Source organism: Trichomycterus rosablanca, chromosome 23 (assembly GCF_030014385.1).
Source record: "Trichomycterus rosablanca isolate fTriRos1 chromosome 23, fTriRos1.hap1, whole genome shotgun sequence".
In the NCBI taxonomy this organism is placed as follows: Eukaryota; Metazoa; Chordata; class Actinopteri; order Siluriformes; family Trichomycteridae; genus Trichomycterus; species Trichomycterus rosablanca.
In genome coordinates this window covers 5,285,166-5,298,564 of record NC_086010.1, presented here as the reverse complement: position 1 = coordinate 5,298,564, position 13,399 = coordinate 5,285,166, and the positions used below count along the sequence as shown (strand labels likewise).

Below are 13,399 nucleotides of genomic sequence, written 5' to 3'. Positions count from 1 at the left end.
GTTTTTAGTAGTCTGATTTAAAGTTGAATTTGTTTTAATATCAAGTCCAAGGCCAACATGCTTTAATAATCCAGGCATTCATTTTAAGAATATCGGGTCCTGGGTTTGATTCCCGGGTAAAGCATTCCGGGTCCTTTCTGTGTGGAGTGGTGGGGATTAAACCAGCAACCTCCTGATCACTGTTGCAGCTTTACTGTTCCCCGGTGCCCAATGCGAGGTTCATAAAGGCAGGTTTAATGTGGGTAAACTTCACTGGCCTGCACAGAACACCTTTGAGATGGATTGGAACATCAACTGCAAGCCAGGGCCTCTCGTTCAACACCAGAACCACAGCTCATGCACAGGTGTCCACATACTTTTGGCTGTATAGTTACTGTACAAATATTTGCATAACCTGCTGAACATTTTAAATCAGTGAAAAAATAATAATAATAAAAATGATAGTCACTGTTTCATCTTGGCGTATGTCGTACCTGCCGGAGCTGGACTCCAGACGTCATATTTGTTTGTTGGGCCGCTTTTACAGCATCTGCTGCAGTCATTTGTCTGCACAGATGGGTGAGACAAAAGCTGATGCGCCTAACTACGTGTTTTACAGCAAACTATTAAAGTCCTGCACTGTTTGTTCACACAAACATTTGAATACCTGTCTCCAGGCCAGTTTAATTATCCTCCCCCTTCTGTCAGTCCCTCTCACCACTTTGTTGTTTAGCAGAACGTGAGAGAGAGAGACAGAGAGAGAGAGAGAGAGAGAGAGAGAGAGAGAGAGAGATTTGTTTCTGTTTTCATTAAGATATGACTGCAGTGCTGGAATGGCACGACTGCATTTCCAGTTCGCACCCTGAGCCTCTTTGCCGTTTCTTACCAGGTCTTATTCCTGCAAAAGTCAAAGCAATTAAAGAAGCGTTTGAAATGGCAGCGGGTTGATACGTGCACTCTTGTGATTGGGTTTGATTCATCGTCGGGGAGCACTTAGATGTGTAATTCCGTAATTTGTATCTTCTCTTCTTTACGTCCACCTCTTTAACTCTGCGTTTAAACCCATTATTAGCTGTTAACCACAAGTACAAGCTGCAAAGCCTCTAATTTGCAGGGAGCTCTTGCACGCTGTAGTGCGGGAATGTCGGGGCGTTTTATATTATCTGGACGTGGTTCAGGACGCCGGGCGTTTTTGATTGTTTAAATGAAGCAGCTGGCTTATTGTCTCCCCTTAATTCCTCTATTGTTTTAGGAATATGTCAGACTTCTTTATTCTTTTATCAGGTGCGCTGCAGGAGGAGGCACACAATAGCCTTCAGACGCCTGTGCTGGCCAACGCACAAAGGCTCTGGGTGAGAAAGAAACACCTCGGGCCGGGCGCAAATTACACTTTTTTTTCCAGTTCAGCTTCTCTTCACCGAGTATGTGAGCTCTCCTGCCTAATGATGTACAGTGCATTACAATAAACATAAACACAACAGCAGTTCATATAAAAGCTCAGATAATAATAATAGCCTACTAAATAAACGCCTCGAGTGTTGCCTCCTACCTCTTGACTCCTGGGTCGGGGTGAAATCAGTTCCACACACTCTGTGGGTTTATAAATCAGTCGACTCTCAGCTTGTGTAGTCCAGCATAAATCACAAGAACCGAAACCCAACCAGCTGTTTTGGGGTCTTACAGTAAGGGGAAAACAAGTACTCAACAAACCATACTATATACAGTGTATCACAAAAGTGAGTACACCCCTCACATTTCTGCAAATATTTCATTATATCTTTTCATGGGACAACACTATAGACATGAAACTTGGATATAACTTAGAGTAGTCAGTGTACAGCTTGTATAGCAGTGTAGATTTACTGTCTTCTGAAAATAACTCAACACACAGCCATTAATGTCTAAATAGCTGGCAACATAAGTGAGTACACCCCACAGTGAACATGTCCAAATTGTGCCCAAATGTGTCGTTGTCCCTCACTGGTGTCATGTGTCAAGGTCCCATGTGTAAATGGGGAGCAGGGCTGTTAAATTTGGTGTTTTGGGTACAATTCTCTCATACTGGCCACTGGATATTCAACATGGCACCTCATGGCAAAGAACTCTCTGAGGATGTGAGAAATAGAATTGTTGCTCTCCACAAAGATGGCCTGGGCTATAAGAAGATTGCTAACACCCTGAAACTGAGCTACAGCATGGTGGCCAAGGTCATACAGCGGTTTTCCAGGACAGGTTCCACTCGGAACAGGCTTCGCCAGGGTCGACCAAAGAAGTTGAGTCCACGTGTTCGGCGTCATATCCAGAGGTTGGCTTTAAAAAATAGACACATGAGTGCTGCCAGCATTGCTGCAGAGGTTGAAGACGTGGGAGGTCAGCCTGTCAGTGCTCAGACCATACGCCGCACACTGCATCAACTCGGTCTGCATGGTCGTCATCCCAGAAGGAAGCTGACGCACAAGAAAGCCCGCAAACAGTTTGCTGAAGACAAGCAGTCCAAGAACATGGATTACTAGAATGCCCTGTGGTCTGACGAGACCAAGATAAACTTGTTTGGCTCAGATGGTGTCCAGCATGTGTGGCGGCGCCCTGGTGAGAAGTACCAAGACAACTGTATCTTGCCTACAGTCAAGCATGGTGGTGGTAGCATCATGGTCTTGGGCTGCATGAGTGTTGCTGACACTGGGGAGCTGCAGTTCATTGAGGGAAACATGAATTCCAACATGTACTGTGACATTCTGAAACAGAGCATGATCCCCTCCCTTCGAAAACTGGGCCTCATGGCAGTTTTCCAACAGGATAACGACCCCAAACACAACCTCCAAGATGACAACTGCCTTGCTGAGGAAGCTGAAGGTAAAGGTGATGGACTAAACCCAATTGAGCACCTGTGGCGCATCCTCAAGTGGAAGGTAGAGGAGTTCAAGGTGTCTAACATCCACCAGCTCCGTGATGTCATCATGGAGGAGTGGAAGAGGATTCCAGCAGCAACCTGTGCAGCTCTGGTGAATTCCATGCCCAGGAGGGTTAAGGCAGTGCTGGATAATAATGGTGGTCACACAAAATATTGACACTTTGGGCACAATTTGGACATGTTCACTGTGGGGTGTACTCACTTATGTTGCCAGCTATTTAGACATTAATGGCTGTGTGTTGAGTTATTTTCAGAAGACAGTAAATCTACACTGCAATACAAGCTGTACACTGACTACTCTAAGTTATATCCAAGTTTTATTTCTATAGTGTTGTCCCATGAAAAGATATAATAAAATATTTGCAGAAATGTGAGGGGTGTACTCACTTTTGTGATACACTGTATATACACACAAATAGCCACTCAGGTGGTGCAGCGGTAAAACATGCTAGCACACCAGAGCTGACATTTCGTCAGTTCGAAACTCACCTCTGCCATCCGGCTGGGCTGGGCGGCTATATGAACAACAATTGACTGTTTTTTTATACAGGGTGGGGAGCTGGATAAGGACCTCATAACTGATGCATTTACGACCTCTGCTGGCTGCTTGATGGCGCCTGCACAGAGTCACACAGAGTCGAGGTATAATGCATTCGTACACAAAGCTGATCCGCATATGAACTCGCCTTGTGCAGATGAAAATATGCAGTCAGCTACTGCACACGTGTCAGAGGGGGCATGTGTTAGTCTCGCTCTCCTCAAGCAGAAGCAGGGATCAGCATCAGTAGATGCATAATGCAATCAAGTAATTGGATACAACTAGATTGGGAGGAAAATTTGGAAAAATGCAAAAAAAAAAAAAAAAAAAGACTTTACAAGTTATGCAACGTTTTGATTTTAACTGTTTATAGCAAGACATTTGATACAGTCAAGCTCCAAATTATTAGAAAAAGAACAAGCATTGTTGTGGTTCAACATCTCAGTCTTAAATTGAAGATTATATGTACAGAGGAACCTCGATTTAACAGACGTCTATTTAATGGATTTTAAATTTAACTGACAAAATCTGGAAAAGCGAATGTCCGGTCTGATTGTTTAAAATTCCAGCAAGAAGGAACAGTAGTTCAGTAATTGTCCACTAGCCCGCGCACGTCTCTCTGTTTACATGAGTGATAGGCTTTATTTTGTCGGGAGTCTCGCTTAGTTCTCGCCTTTTTCTCTTTGTTTAATGCTTCACTTTTGCAAGTTCTGGTGCTGTTTTCATATATTTCCGCATTCCTGGAAAAAAAAATCCTCCGTTAAATCGAAGCTCCACTGTATTAAAAATAGTTTTTAACAAACCCACATTACAGTTTTTATCAGTATGTACCAAGGGCGCCAATCATTCTGTAGCCGGCTGTATAATAATCATAGATTAGCTTTTAAAAGCATTTGCAAGCAACAGACTCATTTAGTATTACACAGAGCAAAACATCAGTGTAGCATTTCCGCTCTCGAGCGCTAACTAATGCCTGCCATTTACTAAGCCAACAGCTGGACGGGAATTACAGGTCTTCCCTCATTCTGACGCTCTGTCAGAGTGTTTGCACATCTCTGAAAGCTAACAGACCGCTTTAATTAATTGTCCAGCTTTCCCTTTGAAACAATGTCCTAATTCTGCCATTTAGCACCGGCGTATCATAGTTTGTTGTTATCTCGAAAGCCAGATTTCAGTAAATAGTCATATTAAAACTTTAATCTCTTGAATGGAAAATGAAGAGCGGCTGAAAGCCTTGTCATGTGCGGCGATAAATATTATCTGAGCTTAAACCTTCCCTCTCGTGCGGCTCCCTCCGTCGCTCGCCTGTCTCTCTCTTTTCTTCCTAGTTAATAAATATGTTCACGACACTACAGCAGAACGTTTCAACTCAACACCAGAAAGTAGCACAGAGCTTTTTTCTCTTGTTGTGCCGCTAGTCGTGGATGTTCTGATTGAAAGGGAAAGCAGAGCTGTGTGACATGCTGCTTGTCTTCTGCATCTCACCACGTCTTTGTAGTGCTTAATTATTGCTTTTCAACTCTCGTCAGGGTTTTTTCAGGGAAGCGAGGAAATCGTGTGCAGTTAAAACATCATTTACTGATCAAATAACTATTATGGACTTTCAGTCTTCTACAAAGCAAAGTACAAAAGAACTGAAGCATAGACAAAGTGTGTTTAAGTTTGAACACTTTATATGTACAGTGTATCACAAAAGTGAGTACACCCATCACATTTCTGCAGATATTTAAGTATATCTTTTCATGGGACAACACTGACAAAATTACACTTTGACACAATGAAAAGTAGTCTGTGTGCAGCTTATATAACAGTGTAAATTTATTCTTCCCTCAAAATAACTCAATATACAGCCATTAATGTCTAAACCACCGGCAACAAAAGTGAGTACACCCCTTAGTGAAAGTTCCTGAAGTGTCAATATTTTGTGTGGCCACCATTATTTCCCAGAACTGCCTTAACTCTCCTGGGCATGGAGTTTACCAGAGCTTCACAGGTTGCCACTGGAATGCTTTTCCACTCCTCCATGACGACATCACGGAGCTGGCGGATATTCGAGACTTTGCGCTCCTCCACCTTCCGCTTGAGGATGCCCCAAAGATGTTCTATTGGGTTTAGGTCTGGAGACATGCTTGGCCAGTCCATCACCTTTACCCTCAGCCTCTTCAATAAAGCAGTGGTCGTCTTAGAGGTGTGTTTGGGGTCATTATCATGCTGGAACACTGCCCTGCGACCCAGTTTCCTGAGGGAGGGGATCATGCTCTGCTTCAGTATTTCACAGTACATATTGGAGTTCATGTGTCCCTCAATGAAATGTAACTCCCCAACACCTGCTGCACTCATGCAGCCCCAGACCATGGCATTCCCACCACCATGCTTGACTGTAGGCATGACACACTTATCTTTGTACTCCTCACCTGATTGCCGCCACACATGCTTGAGACCATCTGAACCAAACAAATTAATCTTGGTCTCATCAGACCATAGGACATGGTTCCAGTAATCCATGTCCTTTGTTGACATGTCTTCAGCAAACTGTTTGCGGGCTTTCTTGTGTAGAGACTTCAGAAGAGGCTTCCTTCTGGGGTGACAGCCATGCAGACCAATTTGATGTAGTGTGCGGCGTATGGTCTGAGCACTGACAGGCTGACCCCCCACCTTTTCAATCTCTGCAGCAATGCTGACAGCACTCCTGCGCCTATCTTTCAAAGACAGCAGTTGGATGTGACGCTGAGCACGTGCACTCAGCTTCTTTGGATGACCAACGCGAGGTCTGTTCTGAGTGGACACTGCTCTTTTAAAACGCTGGATGATCTTTGCCACTGTGCTGCAGCTCAGTTTCAGGGTGTTGGCAATCTTCTTGCAGCCTTGGCCATCTTCATGTAGCGCAACAATTCGTCTTTTAAGATCCTCAGAGAGTTCTTTGCCATGAGGTGCCATGTTGGAACTTTCAGTGACCAGTATGAGAGAGTGTGAGAGCTGTACTACTAAATTGAACACACCTGCTCCCAATCCACACCTGAGACCTAGTAACACTAACGAGTCACATGACATTTTGGAGGGAAAATGACAAGCAGTGCTCAATTTGGACATTTAGGGGTGTAGTCTCTTAGGGGTGTACTCACTTTTGTTGCCGGTGGTTTTGACATTAATGGCTGTATAATGAGTTATTTTGAGGGAAGAATAAATTTACACTGTTATATAAGCTGCACACAGACTACTTTTCATTGTGTCAAAGTGTCATTTTGTCAGTGTTGTCCCATGAAAAGATATACTTAAATATCTGCAGAAATGTGAGGGGTGTACTCACTTTTGTGATACACTGTATATATACACGCTATATGGCCAAATGTATTTACTTGGACACCTGACCATGAGGTTGTTGGACATTCCTTTTCAAAAACAACAGACAGATCCATTTATAACAACAGCCACTCTTCTGATAAAGACTTTAAAGTATGTCTGTGGGAATTTGTGCCCATTCATTCAAAAGAGCGTTTGTATAGCAGGACACTGATGTTGGTCAGGAAAACCTGAATTGATGTTCTGGTTCATTCCAGAGCTGTTGAGTGGGGCTATAAGACATTTTAATCATGTCTTATAGAGCTTGCTTTGTGCACAGGGGTACAGTCATGCTCTAACAGGAAAGGTTGGAAGTTGGAAGCATATAGTACAATTATGACTGAATACAGTTTGAGCAATTGAGGGGCCCAACAGCGGCGACTATATATATATATACAGTATATATACATACAATCTGGAGTTCCTCCACAACAAACTTGCCAAATCATGTCTTTAAGGAGCTCACTTTGTGCACAGGGGCAAAGTCATGCTGGAACAGGACAGACCTTCCCTAAACTGTTGCCAAAAACTTAAATCACATTAAACCACAAATGAAATCACATTAAATAAATATTAAACCATAACAGGTGTTTTTTTTTTTCTTTTTCCCCAAAACTCTGCTGAAGGGGTGGTAAGTCAGACTAAACGGTGTGTTTTTACCTTGCACAGGTGGACAGCTGTGGTGCACAACCACTAAGAACATAATGGAAGGCGAGGAGCTGGTGGCGTTCGTTGTGGACTTTGACTCTCGGCTGCACTCGGTCAATCACATGTCTCTAAGCGAGGGCATGTACCCAGCACGCCTCCTAGACACTATTCAGCTCCTGCCACAGCAAGCCGCCATGGCTTCTATTCTCCCCACCGCCATCGTCAACAGTGAGTACATGAGAATACTTTATACTTACAGCGCTCTAGTTCTGTTAATGTGTGCTAGTGGTTCACTGGAGTCCCGGAGCCTTAGCAGTGGCTTTAGATGCTTAGATGCTTAGATTTAACAGGTCTGGCAGGAATCATGCCTGTGTGTGGCTTGTGAAATCTATAGGATTTTAACATTACACTTTGGTTACATTAATGACAGAACAGGTAGTTACTGGTTACACAAGATTCATCAGTTCAAATGTTTCATAATAAATACAGTCATTAACAATTTTGTATCTTCAATTCACCTCACTGGCACGTCTTTGGATTGTGGGAGGAAACCGGAGCTCCCGGAGAAAATCCACACATACACAGAGAGAACATGCAAACACCACACCAAAAGGGAATCGAACCCAGGACCTTCTTGCTGTGAGGCGACAGTGCTACCCACAGAGCCACTGTGCCGCCCCTAGGTCAATAAGGACATGATGTCTGATGTGGAGAAACTTCAGGGCCAGCATGGAGCCTGGACCTTAACCTGACTAATCACCTTTGGGGTGAATTTGAACACTAATTGTGACTCTAACACAAGTTTTCTTTGGACTTATTGGCCACAAATGCTCACAGGTACACTCCAATATCTTAAGGAAAGACCTTCCAAAAGATTTGAGGTTGTTCTAGCCAAATAGGTGTAAGGACTCCATATGAATATTTTATTTATTTATTTATTAGGATTTTAACATCATGTTTTAAGCACTTTGGTTACGTTTATGACAGGACAGGTAGTTACTGATTGCACAAGATTCAGTTCCAGTTTAATATCAAACACAGTCATGGACAATTTTGTATTTCCAGTTTACCTCACTGCACGTCTTTGTACTGTGGGAGAAAAGTAGTTTTATGATCAAATCAGGAGGGGGCAAATACTTTTTCACAGCACCGTATGCTCTATGACTGACTGTACATCCAGACACACCAAAAATTAATAAGCCCTTGATCATAGGGTGCACTCAGAAAGTCACAGGGCTGCTTCTTGCTGTACATTTGGCTGAACTGGTGTTACATATGGACAGTCACCTGTTCCCTGGTCAGGTTGGCCGGTGTTTTGGATATCTGAGCCAGTTCAGGTCTAATTACATAGAGTCACCTACAAAAAGCAATGTGGTGCATGTAGATGAACCTGAGCACCAGGGGTAAAAATAAGTGACCTTCAGTGTGCTTTAAAAATAAATACATAAATAAGTAAAACATTATGACCAGAAATATAATGAATATATTATAATTATAATATAAAATATATTATGAATAAAATATACTCTGACCCCACTGAACAGCTTTGGAATGAACTAGAATATCAATCGAGGCTTCTCTTTGGACTGAATGGGCACAAATTCCTACAGTCAAAGTTCAAAGTCTTGTGAGGAGCCTTCTTAGAACAGTGGCTGTTGTTCTAGCTCACAGGATCACACAGAGGTCACTTTATTTTAATACCATTTAATTTTAAAATGGGATGTCCAACAGGCTCATGGTCAGGTGTCCAAATACAGTGGAACCTCGTTTTAACAGACTACAAGGGGGGAGCACTGTTCTGTACAATGAGGTTTTTTTCTTTTTCGGGGAGGGCGAAAATATATGAAAACACAGAACTTAGGTTCTCAAAAGTTCTAAACATGCACAACAGTAAAATAAACAATGTAAATGGAGATGTAAATATGTCATGTAAAACCTGTAAATTATTAAAATTGCTGTACTGTACAACTGAGGAGAAATTTTTATTTATTGTGTGGTGGAGGAGATGTTTTTTGTTGTGATTGTATAGTGGAGACTCAGAGTATCTATTATTCTGAGACTGGAGCAGCGCTGGGGCAGAACCAAGCACCAGAACTTGCAAAAATTAAGCATAAAACACAAAGAAAAAGACGAGAACAGAGTGAGCCTCCCAACAAATCAAAGCCATTGTTTATGTAGTGGACTACAAATCAAAGCTATTGCTCATGTAGTGAACTACAAATCAAAGCTATTGCTCATGTAGTGGACTACAAATCAAAGCTATTGCTCATGTAGTGGACTACAAATCAAAGCTATTGCTCATGTAGTGGACTACAGATCAAAACCATTGCTCATGTAGTGGACTACAGATCAAAACCATTGCTCATGTAGTGGACTACAAATCAAAGCTATTGCTCATGTAGTGGACTACAGATCAAAACCATTGCTCATGTAGTGGACTACAGATCAAAACCATTGCTCATGTAGTGGACTACAAATCAAAGCTATTGCTCATGTAGTGGACTACAGATCAAAACCATTGCTCATGTAGTGGACTACAAATCAAAGCTATTGCCGACTAGTGGACAATTACTGAACTACTGGTCTTGTTACGCTTCTTGCTGGAATGTTGAACAATCAGACCGGACATTCGGTTTTCCATATTTTGATTGTTAAATCCAAAATCTGTTAAATGGAGGTCCGTTAAATCGAGGTTCCAGTGTACTTTTGGCAATACAGTGTAGGTATGAATCAATATCTGGTAGAGATATCCGATACTGTGGGCAGGAGTGGGACAAAACTTCCAAATGGACATGACAAATAAACCAAGTATAAATCTAGAAATGTATTGCTGGTACTGCTGTCCTCATAATTCCTACATTCATGTCTTTCAGAGGACATATTTCCCTGTAAGGCTTGTGGAATTTGGTTCAGAAGCGAAAGGAACCTACAGGCGCATCTGATGTACTACTGCAGCGGGCGGCAGCGGGATCCAGAAACCGGGCCTGAGGAGAACGAGGTGAACCCCCACCAGACCCCCAGCATCTGCCCTTTCCCACAATGCAACAAAAGCTTCAGTAATCCTCGAGCCCTGGAAATGCACCTGAACACACACAGTGGTAGGTGTCCATCAGCTCAGTCATCTAAGTTTCATGCATTATTATTATCACAGGAAGTGGATAGCTTTGGCAGCATGCCAATCGAGTGTGATGCCTGCTGTACTTATCTCTAAAGAAAAGAGGGCAGAAAATCTAAAACGTACCCTTCATCTTCCTCAGGTATCAAAACGGAGGAGACGCTGCCCCCCGGCACCAGCCTGAAATGCACAATCTGTAACTACACGGCGGATTCGCTGATTACGTTCCAGCACCACGTTCTCACTCACCTGTCACAGGCGGCCTTCAGATGCAATCACTGCCATATCAGCTTTCAGAACCACAGGGAACTCCTACAGCATCAGGACCTGCACAGCCACTCTGGCAAGCTTCACAGAGAAAGCGACAGTGAGCAGTCACCGCAGGGGACGGAGGAAAGTCTGCAGGCCAGACAGGATCTAGCAGCAAGGAAGGACACCGTCCGACAGAGTCCCAAAAATATAGCCAACAAGGACAGTAGCGCCGATGGAGAGTTAGAAAAAGCTGAGAAAAAGCTTGTGCTTGGACTGCAGAAGGGGGACGTCCACTCGGGGGGCAAGGCCAGCTTCTCTTACACCAGGATCAAATCAGAGCCTTCTAGTCCCAGACTGGCCTCCTCTCCAGTTCAGCACAACTTGGGACCCACCTTTCCCATGGGTCCGTTCCTTTCACAGTTCGCTTTCTCCCAAGACATCTCAGTGGTGCCCCAAGCATCAGAAATTTTAGCCAAAATGTCAGAACTGGTGCATCGCAGATTACGCCACGGAGGGAACACTTACCCGCCCGTGTTATACAGCCCTCTCATGCCGAAAGGGGCGACTTGTTTTGAGTGCAACATAGCTTTCAATAACTTGGACAACTACTTGGTGCACAAAAAGCACTACTGCAACAGTCGCTGGCAGCACATGGCAAAATCCTCAGATTTTAACTCCGTACCAGACAAGATCACCGACTCGGTGAGTCCAAACGGTGGTCACAGTTCAGTAGGGTTGCTCGCAGGATGCCACCCTTCAGAGACAGACAGTCATTTAATGCCAACATCATGCTTGAATTCATCGGTTTTGGACATCATGAACGCTGGTGGCAAAGTAACCGAGAAAGATCTCAGCGCACAGATAAAAAAAGTCACCACGCCAACACCAGGTGTTGAGGACAGACTCAACGAAAAGCAGGCAGAGGTCAAAAGTCCAAACACATCCCTACCTGAGGGCGAGAGTGACCTAAACAAGACCACTTGCGAGGCCTGCAACATCACCTTCAGTCGACTTGAGACGTTCATGGTCCATAAGCAGTATTACTGTGCAACACGCCACGACCCACCGATGAAGCGCATGTCTAATAACAAAGTGCCCTCCATGCAGAGAACCATGAGGACACGCAAGCGCAGAAAGATGTACGAAATGTGTCTCCCGGACCAGGAACACAGACCGCCGCTGGGACTGCAGTCTGGATTTCTGACTGTTCCAGCACTGGGAAACCCCTGTACATCTCAAGAGACTGTTGAAAACCTGGCTGACCGTTTCCATCCCCGCTGTGACATCTTCGCAGGGATGGTCCCAAAACACCTCGAGGCTTCTCTCACCGTCACAAAGTCCATCCTAGCTCCCAAAACGAATGTCCTTCCTGGCAGTCCTGGCATCGACGCACCGATCGATCTCAGCAAAAAGTGCTCGCTCGCTTCTGACAAGACGTGCAACTCACCCAAAAGACTCTTAGACTATCATGAGTGCACCGTTTGCAAGATCAGTTTTAACAAAGTGGAGAATTACTTAGCTCATAAACAAAACTTTTGTCCAGTTACGGCTGCTCAGAACAGTGACGTTGCCGGCCTTGACGTACCTGCGTTTCCAGGCATGAAGATGGAAGGTGGTAACCCTGATGACGCGTTTGACAAGAGTCCTGTGAAATGTGAGAAGAACGGCGGCGCCAAGTTGACCGTGCAAAACGGCAATCTGTTCCCGTCACACCTGGGCCCCATGCCAGAGCTCAAACCTTTCGCCGACCCCCAGGTGATGCCCTCCAAGGAACTGTTTCTGCCACATGGGATTTACCCTGGAGCAATAAAAAAGGCAAAAATCACAGAGCCGATATCGCCATACGTCGGGATCAAGCCTAGCGACTTCATGACAGGAGGTATGGGTAAGCAAGGTGAACCCAGTGAGCAAGAGCACGGTACTAACGGCACAAGTGATGAAGGCAAAGAGCAACCTGCTGCTCCCAATGGCTGCTCTCAACCCATCAAAGAACCCCTGCTTCCAAAAAACAGGGGACTGGTGATCGTCAATGGTGGGCTCAAAGTGGAAGAGTGTCAATCATCTCTACCCGCTCAGCAAGAAAACCAATCCAACAACGCTTCACCACCTGAGGGGCAAACGTCTCCCACATGGGGCGTTGAGAACCCCTCAGATCCTAACGGAAACGCATCACCTATATCAAAGTCCCCACCCGATGATACGCCACCTGTCTTGGCCAAAGGCGTAAATGGTTCGGCTCAGCCGGCCGGAAGTGGCAAGTACTGCCGCCTGTGCAACATCCAGTTCAATAACTTATCGAACTTTATCACTCACAAGAAGTTTTATTGCTCGTCACATGCCGCCGAGCACGTGAAATGAATTCAGACTCTTCCCTTCACCCCCCGTCCTTACTTTTCTCTTTTTTCTCCACACCGTTGTGTCTGGAATAGTGCATCATGCAGTTTAAAACGCTGCTTGTGGACAATCAAGAGTTTCATCTTTCATATCCATCAAGACTTGATGCAAAACCATTGTCGAAAAAAATACCATGTGTAATATTGGTGCCATGTTCACGTTTATTTATTTTACGCTCAGTATTATTAGGAGTAGTGATCTTAATTTAAACACAAAGGAAATT

At 44.2% G+C, this 13,399-nt stretch overlaps 1 protein-coding gene across 1 annotated transcript in view; it reads left to right on the top strand.

Moving 5' to 3' along the window:
- The window catches only part of zfpm2a (zinc finger protein, FOG family member 2a), a 173,927-nt gene extending 160,766 nt beyond the window's left edge, over positions 1 to 13,161 (top strand). Inside the window, exons 6-8 of the mRNA XM_062985599.1 lie at positions 7,437 to 7,643; positions 10,289 to 10,513; positions 10,673 to 13,161. Coding sequence (XP_062841669.1) covers positions 7,437 to 7,643; positions 10,289 to 10,513; positions 10,673 to 13,140 — 2,900 coding nt within the window. The 3' untranslated portion in view covers positions 13,141 to 13,161. The remainder of the gene's footprint in view (positions 1 to 7,436; positions 7,644 to 10,288; positions 10,514 to 10,672) is intronic.
- Positions 13,162 to 13,399: the final 238 nt, after the last annotated feature.